The sequence below is a fragment of the Eleginops maclovinus genome, chromosome 20 (assembly GCF_036324505.1).
Source record: "Eleginops maclovinus isolate JMC-PN-2008 ecotype Puerto Natales chromosome 20, JC_Emac_rtc_rv5, whole genome shotgun sequence".
NCBI lineage: Eukaryota > Metazoa > Chordata > Actinopteri > Perciformes > Eleginopidae > Eleginops > Eleginops maclovinus.
Window position 1 is genome coordinate 4,668,346 of NC_086368.1, and position 20,994 is coordinate 4,689,339.

Sequence of the window (20,994 nt, forward strand, 5' to 3'; positions counted from 1 at the left end):
ACATCGCACACACACAGGTCCCTAAGCACATACCACCATCACGTTCTTGTCTTACTGCAACAAACACAATTTAAATGCAAAATAACCTATTTATCACACTACAGGAAAGGGGAAACCCCAGTAGATTTATCTAGTAGACAACACTTTGATGTTGGATACCTTTTATTCAAGGATTTTCTCATAATTGTGTCAATAAAACCTAATATTAACACGCCCAAAACTTTGGTTTAAGACCAAATACTTGCAAAACTCATAATATTCCCATTAGCCTCAGTTGTACTTTGCATTTACAGCTTGCTAGCTAACTAGCAAATGATTGCATCGTAAACAGAGAGGGTAAAAACCACTGCTAATGTGAAAATGTTATATTTTGGTGATATTGCCTAAACTCATCACTAATTTTATCTTTCCACCCTCTTCTGTAGGTGATCGTTTGGGGCAACTATGGACGTATGGACCGCAAATGCTTCATGGGCGTTGCTCGAATCCTATTGGAGGAGCTGGATCTCAGCACGATGGTGATTGGCTGGTACAAGCTCTTCCCTACGTCCTCCATGGTGGACCCAACGATGGCACCACTGATACGCCACTCCTCCCAGATGTCCCTAGAGAGCACCATTGGGCCCTGTTGTGAGCGATCCTAAGACTCGAGAAAAATATCAAGTTTGGTTGTTGCGACTCCCAAATCCCAAAACACCCTTTTTATAGCCTGTAGCCCTGCGCCTGGGTCAGCCAGGTGATACTGCCGCTGGAGCAGATAGGTGTAAAGTATCTTATTAAGGGCAATATGACAGGTACAACCACACATGGGATGAACCTATCCCCTGATATGGAACTGACTACTAACTAGTAAGTCATTTTGGCACTCATTGGCGGTGTAATTCTTTTGATATGGTATCAGGGTTTCCTGGGACTCACGGGAAGCACATCTCTTGTGCTGTTGAAACCGACCGCCTCTCAGACTCACAGGAAAATGTCTTTGATGAGAAAACAAAAACCTTCTTAATGAGAATACTTCAAAGGAGGGCTCGGTATTCCGACATCGATCACATCCTATTGGGACCACAATGCACTGCAGGCTCAGCTTTGCTTCAGCTACGCGCCTTCACAGCCTACGATGGATTCTTAATCCCAGGACTGCTTGTTGTCTTTTTGCTTCTCTGCTAAGGAGCTGGCTATATGTCCATCCACAAGTCCGGAGACTGCCCTCAGACTGATGGAGACACCAGCCGCTTATTTTGCAGGAGAATCTAGGGGCATGTATCAGGACTACAAAGGACTTTAAAAAAGTATAACATATATAGCTTTATAGCTATAGATAACTTAGTTGTTGTAACCCCAAGATGTCTTGGTTTCGAACACTCAGTTGAGCTGTTTTTCGTTTATTGTGTCACACATTTGGCCCTTCAATGTTCACTTCATGCAGTACTATGTGTTTGTGAATGGTGGCATCTTCTGGAAGGATCTTAGGGATCCAGATTACTGCTGTGTTTCTTTCTTTACCAGTTAGTTAGGACTTCAGACAAATTCAGTTACCTTTAGTGCCAGGTCTAAATTTGTCCCTGAGTGGATTTAAATGGTTTTAAACAACATTAGCACGTTCTAAGTTGTCAAATATCGTGATGCTTGTACATTTACAATCAATTGCGACATTAGCTGATTTTACTGACTATTTTGTCATCTCTTATTGAAGGTGCGTTTTAGATAAATCAGCCAGTGCTGTGTTTGGTAGGGATGAGAACATGCAGCTTTGTGGGTTTTGAGAAAAGTTGATTAACAACCCCATTTTATTGGTTGTTTCTTGAATCTGAATGATTGCTTGCTTACAGAAATGTCCAGTTTATCACAAACAGTTTGAAATTTGAACTCATAGAGATAATGCATCTTAAGGAAACCGTAAAAGAAGTATTTGTTTCCTGTCACCCAGAACCCTTCTTAGTACATAAAGTTATGCTAACGTACCTTGCCATACCTCAAAGCGGATAAAATGGCAGATATGCATGCAAAATATTGTATTAGATGAAGATGCAAGTGACTCTTACATCCAAATGCAATGTGGTAGATCCTTATCTGGATACAATCTGGAAACAACTGGCATGAAACAGACAAATGGGGTCTGACATATTGAAGGTGCTTTGTCCTCATTTTGTTCTAATATGTTCTTTGTTCTTAATGTTCACATCCACCTGGTAATGCAGGACACATCAAAGGCAGGGGGAGGTATTGTACCTTTGTGGCTGGAAACTTGTTGTCCATCCCAATATAAATGTAGTTCTGAATACTCTTAAACTAATGTGTAGAAGTAGATTATTAAAATTCCTCCTCCTCTCTTTTTTTTTTTTTTTTTTAGCTTTGGCTAATAACAGTATCTACTGTGCCAATTTCCACCAGCAAGTGTCTTCTCCTTCCTCTTCCTTAATTACCTTGAAGCATGTGCTATTGTGAGGGAGGAACAGAAACAAGTCCTCACAAGATCTGACAGCAGTGTTCAGGCTGCGCCGAGAAGCATCCCTTTTATTCTAAATTACAGGCCTTATCCACAAGGCAACAAGTGATTAGCCATGCAATGACTGTGGATAGAGGAAGAGAGGGGAGGAAAGAGAGAGGAAGGAAGCATGAAATGTACTTTGCATCATCCAAACAAAAGATCTGTCTGGACTGACGTCAGGCTTTACAGATTTCAAAAAAGGACACAAACATAGGATGAATTTAAAGGGAACACAATGTGCACACTGTAGAGAAACTTAACAAAGTATGTGTATTTCATTTTGGGCACTTTATGATTCCTTATGTCTTTTTTATGTGTATATATTATGGTTGTTAGTGTCTTTTGAGGTGAGCCAAAGTTTATCTATAATCACTTTGTTAATAATGTTAAATCTTTGAGGGAGGGAAGGGATATCTTGCTTGTTACCGTAAGATTGTAGCATTAGCTGGTAGCATCCGCATGACTGATTAAAACTAATAAATAATTAGCAGACTACTTGATAAGATTAAGCATGAGCTACACACTACTCAGAAAGAGGTGAAACAAAATACAGTATGTTAGGTTGAGACCCAACATGAATCAAGGAAAACATTCATATGTAGCAACTTATTTGAGATTAAAAGTTCACTAAATTTCATTTTGGGCTTTTTACTGATGCTGTATATGTAATCATAGGAAAAAAAGTTGTTCTTTTTTAAACTGTGACGCAGAAATTCTGAACAAAATGTTATTTCTCTAATGCTTATCAACACAAATTTGAATTAAAACACACAATTTGGAGTAATTTTACCTTTTTTGTGCAGAAGTGGCCTCATTTTCCAGTAGCAGTGTTGCAGGGATATTAATACTGTATTCATTTCCAACCAAATCAGCTACATTCTGTAAAGCAATAATCAAAAGCATCCAGTCATTGCTGTATTTTCTGTTGCACAGTGCTCGGTTCAGTCGAACTCATCAAGTAAAATGTTTTACAACACTGTGTAGGTTATCCTGTTTCATACTATGTTTTGTATGTATCAGGACTTTTGTGATTCCAAAAACTGTTACCGCTAAAGTCGTTATTTCCTGCTGTTCAAACTTTAAGGACACAGTATTTCTATGATTTTAAAACCTTGAAAATAGCTTGAAGAAACTGAACGCAGATAGAAAACATCACTTGTTAGTGTGTCATTTAAACCCGTTCAAGATGTTCATTACTTATTCCAGGAGTTTCATATGGTCTCTAAATAATCTCTTTGAAATTGAGAAAGAACTGAATTATAATAACCTATGTAACATTTCAATTTATGGTTTGAAAAATGCGGGATCATTTTTCACGGTCTAAGTTAATGACATTAAGTAGCATGGACTGCCTGGTAGTCTGATCAAGATGGGACTGTATTTAAAATGAGATGATATAAAACAAAAGGGTGTATACATCAATACATATATACATACATAATATTATATAAATATGTTTAAGATTAACTCCTCTTTATGTGACCCAAGGAATGTGTTTTATGTGCCAAAATGTGAACATGTATTGAGGGCTGAATTCCGAATTGAGGACCAATGATAGAAGAAAGTTTACACTTACATTTTACACAAGCAGAGTACATTCTGTTCGAAAGAAATGACTCTTCAAATAACATAATATATTGCATGATAATGATTTAGATTTAGCATACATAGATCACAAAGAGTTAGATATGTAAACTTTGACTGATAACATCATAGAAAATCCCCATCAATCTACATCCAACCTGCAGCTGCTGCAACCAAGTGAACACATACTTTCTGAAGCATTCTATTAAAAGGCTGATTGTTCATTTTAACCATAAAAAAGTGACTGTGATACAGCATGCACACAGTGAATGATGGGTTTTCTTTGATGGTTACAGCTGACCTTGAAAGAAAAGGTTCTTCCCTGATTGTTGGGGATAGAGAATCAATATGCCCACATTGTCAGCAGAATTAAGAGTAACTCATGTGTGTTTAAAATATTCAATGTGTAATTCTGCTCTTCTGTTCACCTGTCTCTATCTGTGTGTGACATTTTGTATCTTTCAAGGCAAACGAATGAGCTAATAGTTGATATATAATTGACATATTCATCACCAAAAATGTAAGTCTTTGCATTCACCCATGTTTTAAATGTGTCTGCCACAGGTTAATTATGTACTACTATCAATTGTAATGTAAGTAGAGGCCTTAAACACACCAATATACATTTTACTTTTTTTTTCTTCAGGGCTAAGGACTACGAAATGTCACTAAAAGTAAACTAAGCAACGCAAAAACAGTCACCATTTCAACACATTACTTAAAGTTATTTAAGTTCCCTCAACTGCATGGAAATATATTTATGTATGGTTCAAATGCATTTTTGACACTAATATTTTTAGTCAGTATTTGTGTATAATTCCCACTCCTTGGTGTGGGCTTAATAGAATAAAGTAAGCAAAAAAGAAATAGATACTCAAAGATTCTGACCTTTCCTAACAAGAATTATTTTCTAAAATGAACACTGTCGCACATACTGTACTGTCGTACTTGCTGGTTTCAATCAAGTGGAGTAAAATAAAAAAAATATCATAAAAATGTAAGACAATTTGCAATCTAGCCATTTTCACCATCTGGTTTCCAAATGGGGGCTTTTCCATCCCACCTTTTTTTGCTGATTTTCTGCGAAACCAGACAGCGCCAATTGTCCAAAATGTTAAGGGAAATACAGTTGTGTCACATATGTCAAACAGCATATATGTTGAGCAAATGGATTTATGAAGTAAAAAATGTTCTTCATCTTAGAACTTTGAGTTACAGGATGTTTGCTTTGCAGCGCTTTTGGTTTAAAATCATTTATCTATATTTAGTTCACTTTTATCGAGACAAAAAAACACAAAAGAAACTTGGGATGTGTAAAAGAAGCAGTAAAACTGAGATTGCCGTCTAATTTCAACAATATTTTAAGATGGCATCCCAATTTTTCCAATGAGAGTTGCTGTATCACTGAAAATGACGGTTGAGATTTTCTCTGGCTTCCACCAATTGGCTCGCGTATAATTAACTGATAGGCTTTGTTAGATCCTTCCAAATTTTTCCCAAAGGCTCTTTTTATTCTGAAGATTTTTGCAGAAGATCAACCTAAAAATCAATTAGAAGTCCTCAAGTTTCTTAAAAAAACCATGTTGCGTGAGTTAATTTCTCTATGTCTTTTCCCTTTAAGTACAACGGTTGTACTTACAAGAAAGAAAGAGCACTCTTTGTGTCCTTTTCTTTTAGAGTGGCAGTGTGTACATTTCTAGACATACATATCATATCATGTTCTCTCCGGGGGGAAGAAGCAGGTTAGGAAATGGTGATTGCTGGATCCCAAGAGCAATACACCTTCTCCAGTCTGCTCCCATGCTTTACCCCTCAGAGGCTGTCCTCAACCCAACCCACCATCTGGTAGTTGCCTTCATTCAAAGTGTCCCACATTTCCTCCAGTGAATACATTTTCAGGTTGAGCGACCCCGGTGTGAGTTGAAGTGACATGGGGTTTTGTAACTTGTGTTTCCCAACACCTGTCCAGGTTAAATTACCTCTCACATATGCGTTGCTGGTCATTATGGCATCGTCTCATTTTGGTCTTTATCACAAAATCTTTCAAAAACAAATCTTCCTTTTCTGTCTTGATGATCATTTTATCTACAGCATTCACAGCCTTAACTTCTATAAGCCATCTGAAAGGCTCCTAAAATACTAAAAGGGTAATGTTTGGTTCTGGGATACCAGATAGGAAGGCTTTACAGGCCTTCTCATGCTGTCAGCATGTGATATGGGCAACTTTTGGAAGCAATGCTGATGGAAAACCTGTTTTTCCAGGGAAGCTTTTTCAAGAATCTATTGTATATTATTTCCAAAAAATACAAACCTTCCTGTTGTTAAACACAATTATCAATTATTCAGTTTCTTTATTGGAGAGACTTCATTACAAAGCCATTAAAGGATTGCAAAATGCCATTTATTGTACAAGTTTACCGTAATATTTTTAATTGTTAAGTACCATTGATCCCATAACTTCACCAAATGCTAGCATAAGCTTATCTTGGCAAAGCGTTAAGCAAATCTGTGTTGCTTTGCTTTCGTTGCTCATGTTTTACTGCCTTGAGGACCTGAATGTTATTGAAAGAGACAAAGTGGGTGTAATTTATTTCATTTCACCGCACTGTCATATTAAACACACACATACAACGTATATTTGCAGATTCTTTGGCAAACTGTTATATTGTTGAGTAAATGCACAATTCGGTGTATTGTTATTCTATTCCAACTGTCAATAAAATAGTCTAACTCCATCATTGGTGTTTCATCTGTCTTTATTCATGTATTTGTTTAATTCAAGAGACAACAGAGACCACATCTTCTATTAGGCAACTAACACTGTCTTCCACCCCCCCAAAAACACGTTTGTACAAACAGCTATTTATGACCAAAATTAACATTTAGGCTATTGTTACGCTTCAACATGAAATTGCTGTATTCATTATGACAGAAGCAAAAAGGATGGCAGGTCATGTAGAATCAAGAGAGATAAAGTCCTCATAGGGGAAAGATGTTTTGAAGGTCTCCTATTCTGCTATATTTGAACAATATATTGTAGGGCAATATACAAAACATGTACGTGAAGTGTTTTGCTCAAAATAGCAAACAGATCACTCATTGTAGCATGCCTCTTCCCCCTCTATTTCAGCCCTGTTCCTGAAGTGCTGATTCTGTAACTGTAGCTTTAAATTTGAGCTGAGCTGAAGCTGGCAACGCCACTTTGCAGCATCATGATCTCTGTCTGAAGAGAGACGTTTCTAAACGCTGCTGTGATTAAACCCCATATTATGTTCCAAACCACATCCAGCATTATTTCTGAAACACTTCTCAGTGTTTACCACTAGAACAGAGACATTATATGTATTATATAAACAACAACTCTAAGTCCCTCCTGCAGACATCCTGCTGAACACACAGACACACAGAGGTGCTGCGGAGGGGATTCAACTCGCGACTGTATATTGCGGACAATAAGTTGAGACGTAACACGTGGGCGGGACGTTGTCAGGAGTTCAATGTAAAGCCATTCCACATTTCCAATATGATGTCATAGCTGAAGCAAATCTGGATCAGCTCGTTTGTACCCGCATTTTTAGAGATGTGGGTAAGGAAGAAAAAAGAGAGAGGGGTGTATTTTCTGACACTTTGTGAGTCTACTTACACACCGGGGACATATTTATGTATAAAAGACAGCAAAAGTGCATTTTGCATAATAGGGGATCTTTAAACAACTGGATACAGCAGAAGGCGGGCCCCATTAATTCTTATGAAAATTGAGAGCGAGAGTATAGTATTAGTGCCAATAGAGCTCAGCACTTTTTCAGCTGGCATACGCTCAGCGAAACGAATAGAGAGGCAAAATGACTCTGGATTCGGCTTTTGGCGCATTTTACAACTTTTAGACACTCTAGCTCAGGGATTCCCAAAGTGTGGTGCGAGCAAGCTGCCGCCAGGGGGTGCGCGAGATGAAACATGTAATGGTGGTCTGGTGTAAAAATATTACACAGTGTTGTTTTTTAACTGGGATTTTTCCATAGGCTACAATAAAAAAACAGGAACAATAAACATTTCCTTTGTAATCCCTTTTATTTTAAATAAAAAAACTATAATTTATTAGTTTTTGATAGAAACGTAGAAGAAGACAGCCGCTGTCTTCTTCTACGTTTCACTGTAGCCTAGGATATATGCGGGCCAACTCGTTTCATTCATTCTTTCAAATATGATTAACTGTCTGAAATCAGGGAAACTGTCAAGTGGAACGTCTCATGACAAAGTTGTTTATATGGTGATAAAACAAAGCTTTGTTGCGTTTGTTGTTTTTTGCGTTTTTTTGGGGGGTGCGTTCACCCCGGTTGGGACGTAGAAGGGGGTGCGTCGCAAAAAAAGTTTGGGAACCGCTGCCCTAGCTTTAAATAAGGTCTATAAAAGTGTTTATACTGGGAAGGTAAGTAAAAAACAGTATCCGCTGATTTACGACCGCACTTCCCAACGTCTATGGGAACAATTATTTTTGGAAACAGAATTTATAGTTCCACCGTTGGGACCCTACGAAGATACACAGAAGAAAACACAACTGCAAAGGAGCGTGGCCAGCAGCAGCTCATTAGCATTTAAAGCTACAGACACAGAATCACCACTTTTGGAACAGGGTGAAACAGAGGGTTTATGGGATGCTATAAGTCATTATCTGTTTGGTATTTTGAACAAAATACTTCAGAGACCTGTTTTGTATAAATCTGAGGGAGCTGATGTACATTGTGGAGTCATGTGCATATAATGTAATGTTATAATGCTCAAACTAACTATCAATGTAATATACTGTGTGTTTCGTATATTATCCATAAAGCTGCAGATGTTTTGAAGCTACAACTAATCAAATTATTATAGCTTTTTGGGGGATTTTTCCAAACTCTCTAGTAATTTTGTTATCATTCTGTTGTCAAATGTGTAGTGGAAAGCAAGTATCAGCTGTCCGACTTCACAAATGAAGACTTGAGCTCACAAATTGCTACATTTCCCATAAACATTCCTGACCTTCAATAACCTGCTAACCTCTCGTGCAAACCGATGAGAGCAAACAAAGACATAGGGGAGGAGAAGGGAAAAAACAATAATAAGACTATAATAAGAATAAGAACGAGATGTGGAGCTGAGAGAGCAGCGGTGAAGACGAGGGATTCATTCTGTCTGACAGCCAACGATAAAGCTTTACCCTTCCTGTGAAGACGGAATACTCTCCACAACACTACGCTCCGTTCTACCTGTTTGTCTATCGCCAATGTTCTCTTTTAGTATCTCCAGTGCTCCTCTCAATCTTTCCCCCAACATCACTCACTGTTTCTCCCTCCCTCTCTCTCTATCTGGCAGACGTCCAGACTGCCTGCTGACAAACCAATCAGCTTGTATTAAGCTCTCTCTCTCTCTCTCTCTCTCTCTCTCTCTCTCTCTCTCTCTCTCTCTCTCTCTCTCTCACACACACACACACACACAAAACGCAATTGCGTGACAGCAAGGCAGGTCACACTAGGCAGACTAACACGCACACACACACACACAGACACAGACACACACACACACACACACACACACACACACACACACACACACACACACACACACACACACACACACACACACACACACACACACACAACCACAGGGAGGCAAAGGCATGACTTGCATGCACATGCGCAGACTGACAGACAGGGAATACACCACACCACATCACACACTCACACACACACACATACACACACACACACGCACACGCACCCCCCCCACACACACACACATGCACACGCACACCCCCCCCCCCCACACACACACACACACACCCCCCCACACACACACACACACACACACGCACAAGTGACATAGCGTGACTCTCATGCACAAAGAAAGGAATACATTTGCCCACGAAAATTGGTTGAACCAGCAGGAAGTCCTTAAGTGTTTCAAAGGCATATTGAGACATACATCATTTTTCATCTCAATAAAACACCATGTTCAGTAGGGAGGAGTTTACTCTGACCCTATCCCTGTAGCGCCCCCTGCTGTGCTGATGCTTTTTAGAGTGACATTTTGAGGTTTGTTTACAGAAAGAAAGGATGAACTCAAGGTACGAATGGCAGGATTTTAGAATAACATGTACAGCTCCGGAAAAATTTAAGATACCACACTGTTGAATTCAAACACAGAGAAATGTTGTCAGTAGTTTATGGAATACAATAATAAAAAAACAAAAACATTTAACTCAAAGACAAACCTATAAATAGTAAAACCGGAGAAAGTTATAATCCTGAAGCGGTCTTTTAATTTTTTCCGGAACTATAGCCTATTTACTATAGTGTGACTCCGCGACTCGGTAACAATCAATTTGCCTTATTTCTTGCTATGGACCAGAGCAGGGGGATCCAAACTTTTTTCACCGAGGGCCACATACAGAAAAATACACGGAGAGCTGGGCCACTTATAGAGGTGATATTGCCTCATAAGTTATAAGTTAGCAAACAAATCAAATGTAGGTGAATAATGCGCAATACTTGAAAGCACTTTCAGAAAAAAGAACAGCCTACATCCCATCTCTCTTTAGGGTTTCATTTATTGTGTTGGCAGCTCATTCCTTAAAACAGAAGCCTCAGATTGATTATATTAACAGTAAATATGAAGGTTACATTTCAAGCTTGTGATGGAAATAATTTATTGGGTTTTTTTGATCAACTAAGATTTATTAGAAAATGTTTTAAATTTGAAATGACTGAATTTATTTGAAATTGGGAATATATTTGAGAAGTACAATATAAGACAAGCAAAAGTTTGATTTTTAAAATGTATTTATTGGACGTTTTGTTGATCCCAAGACAGAAATGCAAAATGTCCAAGCGACTGTATTTGACGGCCTTGAAGTGAGACCCAGGTGTCTTGTCTTTAAAAGGCCTCTCCCCTACCTCTCCTTTACTGGACTTATTTTCTTATATTGCCTCATCCAAAGGACACCCTGCTATAGCAGCAGAGGGAGGGATGGGGGAAGGTGAGGAAGATGAATAAAAGCCCTGCGACTTGTTAACAGGGCCTGGACTCAGTCCACAAAGGCGTAGGACTGTCTCACTGCAGTATCAGCAAGGGCTTAATGGCTCTGGCATGAACTTCTGGAGACTTCCCCAAGGATTTTTAGCAAGTCTGTAACCCCGTAGACTTTTTAGAGTGAATAGCCCATAATTCATAGCAACAGTGTCATCTGTAAATGAGAAAACTGGGGAAGTTTCCAAGAAATGTGAGCACATCAGGACTACCCGGTATACATATAAAACTGGATAGAGCTGACATTCCCCCGCCCCTTTTTTTTTGCTTGGGCCAAATCTTAGATGAAGCGGGGTGGGGTTAACTCCCTTTGGGTATCCTAATCTCCTATATTGTGTTATATTTAGATACTCTAATGATGTCTTTTCAACTGAATATGTACTGTTTATCTATTTCATAAATATATATATATATATTTTTGGTCTTGGACAGTTTTAAACCCATTGATTTAAATGTAATAAAACACATTAAGTAATTCATTTGGTTTTTCTTTAGTATTTATTTTAATGAATTGATATCTTTTGTGATTCTTTTCTTGTTTATTTTGGTTCAGTTACATTAGGTGTTTTTGTATTTTTGTAATTGATACATTTGTGTTTTGTTAATTGAAGCCTGTTTTGGTGGATTTCCCTCCATTATGTTAGTTTATAAATGCACTTTTGTTGTTTTCACTGCATGGTTAATCGCTGCGGCTGATTCTGTTTTCCTTGAAATTATTTGAACATTAGTTGATTATTTTTGGATTGAACCCCACTAATGGTATTTCCCTGTTTGTCCTCCTTCAGTCACTGATAGCTGAATATGGTGGTGCTGGTGTCCTGGGGGTGTTCTCCCTCTTTTAGTGTGCTGTGCTCCCCCAGGTCTTGATTTTCTTCCCAAGTATGTTTGTGTGCATGTTGGTCACGTCTGACTGGGGCTTATTTTTGATTTGGGATCTCCCCTTTATCGACCCATTCAGCACTGATAAGCCTCAGCTCATGATTTAGGCCCGCCTTTCGTTGTCAAAGCCCTGTGTGAAAGTTTTGTTTTATTGAAATTTAGTAATAAAATATAATATTTGCATTAATTGAAACCATGTCTTGTGCCTCTATGACGAACCAGGGTGCCTTAATACTTCCCCTCTGGTGAAACTCCCAAGGTGGCGTTGTCTGGATAGTGGATTATTTGATGGGGTAATGTTTTACTCTAAAATTAACTTTGAAAAACTTCATCCATCCATTTCATTGGCTTTCACAAACTGGCGTTGTCTGCAGGATTATTTGACGAGGTAATATTCTTACCTGAAAATAACTTAAAATGACATTGCATATGTATTGGCGTCCGCTGCCAAATATATCCTGCCACATTTCTGTTATGTTTTATACCCTTATGGGGGAGTTTGTGTAACTGTAGTTTTTGTTACACTTAAAGTAAACAGTCAGTAGATTGCAGTTTTGTCCTAAGCTTCAATTTTGGAAAAGTATAAATCTGAATCCTTCAAAAAGAGCTGACTGGTATTTCATTGCACAGTATCCTGTATATTATAGGAAGAGGGGAATCAGCTTTCACATTTTAATCATTATTGACTTCAATGTGGCCTAAACTAACTCAACTTCAAACATTCAACATTTCACAGTCTGAATACTAAATTGGTGTTCTAATGTAAGGTGTATGTATATTTACAATATTCTTAATAAGACCGTGATACACCACACTGCACAGTCGTTGTACTTCTGAAAGAAGATTCACAGGATTTCACTTTGAAATAAGAAAACGGTCAACATTTTCAAAGACGTCTGATTATAAACACAATTCCAACTAAATTTTAAAATGAGGTAAAACACATTTCATTTTACAATATTTTTACGTACACACTCAACATACGTACAGTCAAATAGATTTTCAAACAGAAATTAAAAGTTAAGAGTTCTGAAATGGATCAAGAGTGTTCTGTGTTCATGTGAGTGCCTATCTCAATATTATGAAGGACATTTTCTGTTTGTCAGTTTACAGTTCACAGATATTAAGTGTGGTCAAGAAAATTCAAGGTTCCTCCACATTCATTTACAAAATCCTTCAGTAAAAGGTGAAATCTTTAAATCTTGGTAAACTTGTACATTTAAATACCATACAAAATCCACATTGTATAATAATAATGACATGGTAAAAAAATCTAATGTTAACTGAGTTTTTGTTTATCACACCAATCATTTCTTTTGCTGTGCTAAAATAAAGATTTTAGCACCATTTTTTCATTGACTTTGAGCCCCTGAAAGCAAGAGAGGAATAAGACAAAATACATGTTTGTTAAGATTTCTTTGTAACTCTTGTCTCCAATGATATACCTAACAGTCAGAAATATTCTACAACAATGCTAACTTTAGTCTTCCTTATTATGTTTTGTTTTGACCGAATAAACTAAAGAGGCGGAGGAGGATAAAACAAAGACTTTGGGTAGGTAATTAAAATCAATCAAAGTTTATTTTTCTTTCAGTAGTTTTTTTAGTTTTCCTGGCATTGTGGACGATGGCTGGATTGCTCAGTATGTAGCAACAGCATAGTTAGCAAGGCGAGCATGGTTAGCAGGCTAAAGATAGCTTCCCTTCACCGGACGACCTGTCAGGTATCTGAGAAGAACTCATGAGTCTGGTGTGTGTGTGTGTGTGTGTGTGTGTGTGTGTGTGTGTGTGTGTGTGTGTGTGTGTGTGTGTGTGTGTGTGTGTGTGTGTGTGTGTGTGCGTGTGTGTGTGTCTGTGTGTGTGTGTCTGTGTCTGTGTGGCCTCCATTTACAATGATACCTTTTAATCATTTATGTAAGCATATACAAAAATAGAAATGTGACTTTGTTTCAAAGTTTTGTCTCTTTTCATTTATTTTGCTGATCACGGAAACTATAATTTTATTCCAATGTGCATGTGTAACATTTTTACATGACAACTGTTAAGGGTTTCTCTTTTAAAAAAGTTTTTTTTACTACAACCGTTTCTAGATAATGCTACAAAAGGATAGTTTTCCAACACATGGAGTCAAACTTTTGCCAGGCAATAATAATAGGCAAATTAAACATTTTCCATGTTGTTTTGTTAATTTGGGAACAGGCAAGTTTCTGATAATAAAAAGACAGCTAACATAAGCTTAAAAATTATATTTATGTAACAGGAGGTAATTCAATTGTTTGACTACTTTGAACTTGTCAGTCTTGAAGTCACTTTGGATTGAGAAATTGCTGAAACTTTTTAGTTAAAAGTGTTTATACACTTCCTTAATTAGTTCCTAAACCTACAATGTGCACCTCTTTATACTGAATCCTAAGTCCTTACCCTGAATCAAAAAAAAAATCTAATTGAATCGTAACCCTATATATCAAAATCAAATTAAAATGTGAGATACAGAAATATTCACACACTAAATTATCGTACTCTTTGGTCTGTTCCAAAAGTTCCTCAATTTCTTTTGTGACGATGATGTAGCACTGCCATTAGCATGGATAGCGCTATTTCTCTAGATGAGCTGTGACATTTGTAGGTGTGTTAGCATATGTGTGAAAGTTTGTAAAACACTGGGTCTGTCCTCATTCTCTCACTGTTATAATGACATTATCGTCCTGTCCTTTCCACAGCATCTCCCCTTCAAAGTCTAGCATCTTGTGTTTGCGGCAGCGCAGTGCGATGCCAACCACTTTATCTGAGATCTTCACGTAGCGGTCAAAGAGGCGGCCAAAGGTAATGACGGTCCTTCCCTCCTTGTCCTTAATGCCCATGTCTTTAATAATCCACACCATCTCCTCCATCTCCCTGTGGACGTGTTTCTGGGCCCGGTCGCCCCTCTCCGCTGTCTTGGATCCGTCTTTGGGTCGACCGTATCCGGACTCGCCCTTGCGGACTCGCTGAGCCATGGCGTACTCTGGGTCGAACTCCTCACTGAAGGGGTTGAGCTTCTGGCCCACGATGTGCTGCTGAGACCACTGCTGCCAGCGGTTCTTGATGTCATTTGTAGTAGTGATTTTAATCTGGAGATGAAAGATGGCAGGTAGGTTAACTTTAGACTCCTACCAAGAGAACTTCTATATAAATGAGGTTGTCCATTAAAAAGGCACGTCAATAATTTAAAAGTTTCCTAATCGAAGTTAGTCCAACTGGATTACAATAAAAACACATGTACTACAGCTGATGTACAACACCAGATTGATCAGGCTCAACATCTCAATGAAGCAACCCATCAGAATACCAGTTAAATTGATCCTGACACAGGTCTCTGGATTGGGACGTCTCTAAACGTCACTATGGTTCCAGAAACAAAGTTTTCTATCAAAATGTTTTTTAGGAGAGTGGATCATCCTAATAAGAAAGCGTGTTGGTGCATTCACAAAGCTAGCAAAGGTAGCGAAAATAGTAGTGTTTGGTTTTCCAAAAGCATGATCGAAGGCAACACTTGGTTAATGGATCAGGAAATTTAAGTTTTGACACATTTTACTGCATTTTCTGCAGACTTTTATTTATTTTAACTGATACACTTAGAAAGCTTAGGAATGGGAGTACCACATTGTAAACAGTTTTATTTGTATGTGTTATCCTCTGAGGATTTGCATAATCACAAGTCAAGACCAGGTCTAAGACTAGGTCAAGGCCTTGGTCAGCCTCCATTTAAGTCTGTTCACACTGATATTCTAACATTTTTCCGTTGTTCTGCTCGCCTCTCTATGGATTTTTTTTTCTTTTCTCGGACCATTAAAATCCTAGGGAGAAGAGTACTACACATTATTTATTTATGATTTATATTCTTTATAGGTAAACTCTTCTTCTGACAGGAAAAAAACCCTGATGACTTGAAAATGTAATCAGCCTTAAACCCCAAGACTTAAATATAAAATATGTGGAGTTGGACAAAAAGGCTTTTACAAGGCAGGCAGGTCTAATGCAAGATGCTATTGAGCTACACTATGGGAAATACGATCCAACATTGACCCATATTGGAGACTTCCAGTCAGGATATCTCAGTCTGCTGTGCTATTCCCATCTTTTTTATAAATGTTGCTAGTGCTTAAGCTTTTGAATTCATTTTTTTTCATTTCCTGTCTTTTAGACCTGCTTAAAATGTTTTCATCACACCCCATCTGTGTCTATATATAAATGTTAACGAATGCCCCTTAGTCTTTAAATAACTTCTTCTCTAGAAGGTGTAATTGATCCGCTGCTTGGCCTTTGCTAGACATCCAGAAATATGCACTGATTGAAATACTGTGTGTATGCTCATATAAACCGGTATGCATAAACATTTTATTTTACAACCACGAGGATCAAGTGAAGGTTCTAAACACCTATTCTCTTGGAAATTAAAGGTTCACCAGGTGTTCTTCCTGCATTTTCACTACTTCTATGGTACACATCCTGGTTTTTCATGGTATGGTATAATATATGCAATATTTTGGGCATAAAGATATATTTTTTTGTGGAACAGAATTGATGTTATTAACAAATAACATCAATTGTTGCTGTTGTCATACTTTTTCTTCTCTATACTTTCTTCCTTTCGTCATCAACATATCTTTTCCCTACTCTTTAATCTGTTGTCCTCCCCAACTTCCCTTTTCCTTTCTCCAGTATTCTCCCTCCTCCTCCTCCCTGGGTATTTTTCTCAGCCTGCCAGGCCTTCAGATCAGTGTCACCATATCTCTTTGGTATTCGCACTATGAAAAGTGAAGAGGTGTCACGCAGGGACCTTTAAAAAAACTCTGTGAACCCTTAAAGTGATAATACTCCTGATAAAATTACAGTTATTTTCTCTATTATTTTTTACCCCACCAAATTACTACGGATGCTACTTTAATCTGACCAGAAGTTTAAAAGCAACACATAATTTTAACATTGTATTTCCTTTGTTTTATTTTTTTTTAAAGGTAGATTTAATCTGTTCTCCTGATGACAAAGTCACGATCTCAGAACAGTAACTGTTGCTCTCCAGAGATAACGAGATATGGGCCTCTTAAAAAAGCAACATTCTTATTTCAAGGTAATGAAAAATCTGTCATAATCTCTTTTGTCAGGGGTAAACCTGATTGTATTTCGGGGGAAATCAAATGTTTTCATGGCTTACGTACTACTTACAAACATCAACACCTTATTCACTACATTTTTTTCTGCTGCTTTTGATCAATATATCTGGGGGCTGTTCTCCAGATTAATAATACACTGAAAAAAACTGAAAACGTTGACTTTGTTTTATGTCAAAAGATTTCACAACACTGTATCAGGTTAGTTGAAAGCAATAGCATTAAGTTTTAAAAAATATATACATTTCAACTTAATATTATTGCTTTCAACTAACCTGATGTTCACATAATACATTGAATTAAAGTCAATGTTTCAGCTTTTTCAGTGTACATCTGCCATAACATTCAACCAACATATCAGTTTTCCTGTAATTAAAAATAAAAATAAATATCAAGCTAGTTTAATTCAGATGCAATTTACATACATGACGATTGCCAACTAATCCAAATAAAGATCAATAAAGTTATTGAAATCCAATCTTTTCGCTCTGTCATTCCTTTCAAAAGTTTCTTTTTTTTCTCTAGATGTTTTTCTAACTGTGTGCCTCTCATTTCTCTCCATGTCCCTTCACCTCATTCCCCCCTCCCCGGCTCTACAGACCTGAAGGTCAGGTAGCACGTTTCAGAGCATGACTATAATTATTTTCCTATATTCCACTGCGCAGTGTTCCAGCTTGTGTTTTTATGGGTTGCCCGGGCTGTCTGGTGACCCCCTCAACAAGTCGAGGGGGCCTCTGGCCGCCTCCTTTGCCCTTTATAGGAAAGATTTTTAGCATCAGAGTTATGCAATGTTTTTCAGTTTGGTGTCCATGAGGGAGTTGGATTTCTTGAGGTGACATCAATGGGATCTCTGCTTAAACTTGTTTATTCACGCTGTGGGACTTGTGTGGGAACATTTACACTCTAATTTAGGGTATTGGTCCTCCACTGCGTATTTTATTCAGGGACAGGAGAAACATTTTATTGTTGTTGTAGAGAGAGCAGGGAGGAGAAACTCATAAGGGTCTGACCTAAGCTTTAAAACAAGTCATTAAAGGGCAATACAACTGTAATCTGTCCTTGTATAAGCCTGTCACAGACAACACTAAAATGTGCAAATGATCAATTCTCTCACAACCTCTATCAGAATATTATAGGTTTAGGAGTTGGCCAAGTGGAAGTGTGTGGTCTTTTCCACAATCATTATTGTTCTATACAAACCTCAAAAAGGGCCTTCTAGCAGCTTTGACAAAACCATATTTATATATTTTATGATTCATCACTTTAAAGTTGGTAATGTGTAGGCCAACCACTTCCTATTTTGCCAAGAACCTACCATACATTAATATTTATTTGGAGTTGGGGTTTTTGTTACCTGACACATTTTAGTATAACATTTGTTCTTATGTTTTTAGGAGGACAAGAACTATGCACTGATGCCTGGGTTTTAGTGGCTAAACTTTTCATTATGTTCGGCTAACTTTTTACTGGGCAGGAACATTTGTATAAGGCTTGCTGAAGACTTGGTTTAAACTACAGAGATTGTTTACCTAAAACAATACGATAATAGAGGCTCAAATGATCTGTAGAAGGTGAGTTATTTGAGGTTTGTCCCCTTCACATTAGACGATCCATGGTTAACATAAAAAACAATGCTTGGTGTAGTTTTACATCGTAATGTTGAATTATTTTGGTAGCTATATATGTGCTAGCTTTAAAATTTGTTCACATCCACTTTCCATCTTTGTGATTAAGCACTCTACCTTGGGCTTGTTGGTCTGTTTCTTGTTTAGGATGTCGCCACGCTCAGTTTTTGATTCGCTGTTGTCGCTGAGCGCCGCCTCTTCTCCCAGACCGCTGTCCTCCGTGTCCAAACTGTTGCTCCTCGACCCCAGCTTCTTGTCCTGCTGCAGAAGCTTCTTCTCTTGGATCGCTCCGTTAGCGGCGGTCTGTAGTGCCCTCATCTGGCGCCTCCTTGTCGGCGACTCATTACCCAGGAAAGGCTTGCTTTCTTCAGGTCCTGCTTCCATCTTTCCCCGGATGGCGTTGACCACGGAGCTGCTAGAACACTCGCTACGTTTTGGTTGCACAGACTTGGCTACAGAACCGGTCCTGATCCCGCTGCTGTCGCCGGCATCGGCTGTGAATACTCGTGGAGGGTTGGTGAGTTTGACCTCTCGGCTGCGCACTTTTCCATCTACCTCTTCCACAGAGTCAGGCATCCAGCCGCTGGGGATGGCGTCCTGCGTGTCGGAGTGTTCGGTGGCCCAGCCCTGCCAACTCTTAGCCAAATTGGCCACCATAGCAGCACATTTTATCTTCCGTACCGCCCGTTTGAAAGCCGGGGGCTCCTGTGGAGAAACTGTGCTGGTCCCACCGCTGCTCATGGTAACAGGATACCAAAAGAGCTTCCAGAAATTGGTATTTCTCTTGCCTTGTATTTTTCTGATTGGAAGATTATTGCAGTGTTGTAGCAATTCCTGGAGTTGTCTTAAACTTTTAGAATCTCTTTTGGGTTCAAAGAAAAAAAGCAAATCTTGTTTTCTCTGAGCAAATACTCAGTTGTTATTGGTTCCCAATTAAGACTTGAATATTCGAAACTCGACGCTTGAAACTTCCAGGTGATCACATACAAAAAACGTAACCTTTATAGCCGTTGTGGAGGTTCACTGAAGCTCCAGGACCCTTTCCAGATCGTCAATCGGTCAGTGGGTGAGTTGCTGGTGTGAAGAGTGCGAAGACTTTGACTTTAATCCCCGCTGAAGCCCAACACCGGCCTTTAAATAGGGTGAGGGTCGTAAAGGAAGTGATGCTGCACCGTGGCCACGTGAGACAGGAAAGTCCAGTGTCAACATTCTTGTTACTGACACAAGTTCACACACACACACACACACACACACACACACACACACACACACACACACACACACACACACACACACACACACACACACACACACACACACACACACACACACACACACAAACACACACACTGAGGAGTGGAATTTCTCCCAGGGAACAGGTGGTAGTGTTTTTAGCGACTGGGGTTTCTGTCACACACAAAATAGGTTGAAACACAAACAGGATTTTGCTCTGAGTCAGTGTGTGTGTGTGTGTGTGTATGTGTGTGTGTGTGTTCATTGTGTGTATATATAGCGATGTTTTCATCCAAATATGCAATTTTCCTTTATGGTATGACACATTATACTTTGATCAAGTTGATGGCAGTGTCAGTGTGACTTTCTAGACTGCGGGTCAGATGAAAAGCATCTGAGCGTGTGTTTGTGCGTGTGTGTGCGTGTGTGTGTGTGTGTGTGTGTGTGTGTGTGTGTGTGTGTGTGTGTGTGTGTCTGTGTCTGTGTCAGTGTCTGTGCATGTGAAGCGTTCATGCTGTGTTTATCTGTCAGTATGTGAGTGAGACATGGATCATGACTCATGTATCGTCTCTGTGATGGACGCAATTAAAAAGTGACTCAATTTTGGCTTAAAATGCAAAATGACTAATTAGTTCTCAGCCCTTATCTGATATATATATGACGTAGTTTATTTATTTTTAGGAATTTAGTTTTTGTTGCTGGTTTCACTGAATATAGTTTTTGCTTGGGTCTTGGTACAAGCATCTGATGGTAACTTTTAACTTAAGATCAAATAATGATGGTAGCCTTCACAGGCAAACGCGTTGCATTGACCTAAAACACGTAACAAAGCTAACCTAGTCATTTCAAATAAACTGAAAGAATACTATGAATATAATACAACACAGCCTAACTCTGCAATCACCGACAGTTAGCCCACTTCATATTCTCCGAGCATCACCAAGCACTCAAGTACCAGCTGTATGCATCACTTT

The 20,994-nt window shown here is 38.6% G+C and overlaps 2 protein-coding genes across 3 annotated transcripts in view; one reads left to right on the forward strand and one right to left on the reverse strand.

Annotated features, from left to right (window-relative positions):
• The window catches only part of rims4 (regulating synaptic membrane exocytosis 4), a 58,470-nt gene extending 51,663 nt beyond the window's left edge, over positions 1-6,807 (forward strand). For both annotated transcript variants that reach the window (XM_063911383.1, XM_063911384.1), the window contains exon 6: positions 426-6,807. In XM_063911383.1, the coding sequence (XP_063767453.1) occupies positions 426-644 (219 nt within the window). In that variant the 3' untranslated portion in view covers positions 645-6,807. The remainder of the gene's footprint in view (positions 1-425) is intronic.
• Positions 6,808-12,671: 5,864 nt separating this feature from the next.
• On the reverse strand, positions 12,672-19,883 carry abraa (actin binding Rho activating protein a). The gene is made up of 2 exons (XM_063911379.1): positions 18,905-19,883; positions 12,672-15,122 (listed from the first exon to the last, which is right to left on the reverse strand). The coding sequence occupies exons 1-2, from the start codon at positions 19,526-19,528 to the stop codon at positions 14,685-14,687; spliced, it is 1,062 nt and encodes a 353-aa protein (XP_063767449.1). The 5' UTR covers positions 19,529-19,883; the 3' UTR covers positions 12,672-14,684.
• Positions 19,884-20,994: the final 1,111 nt, after the last annotated feature.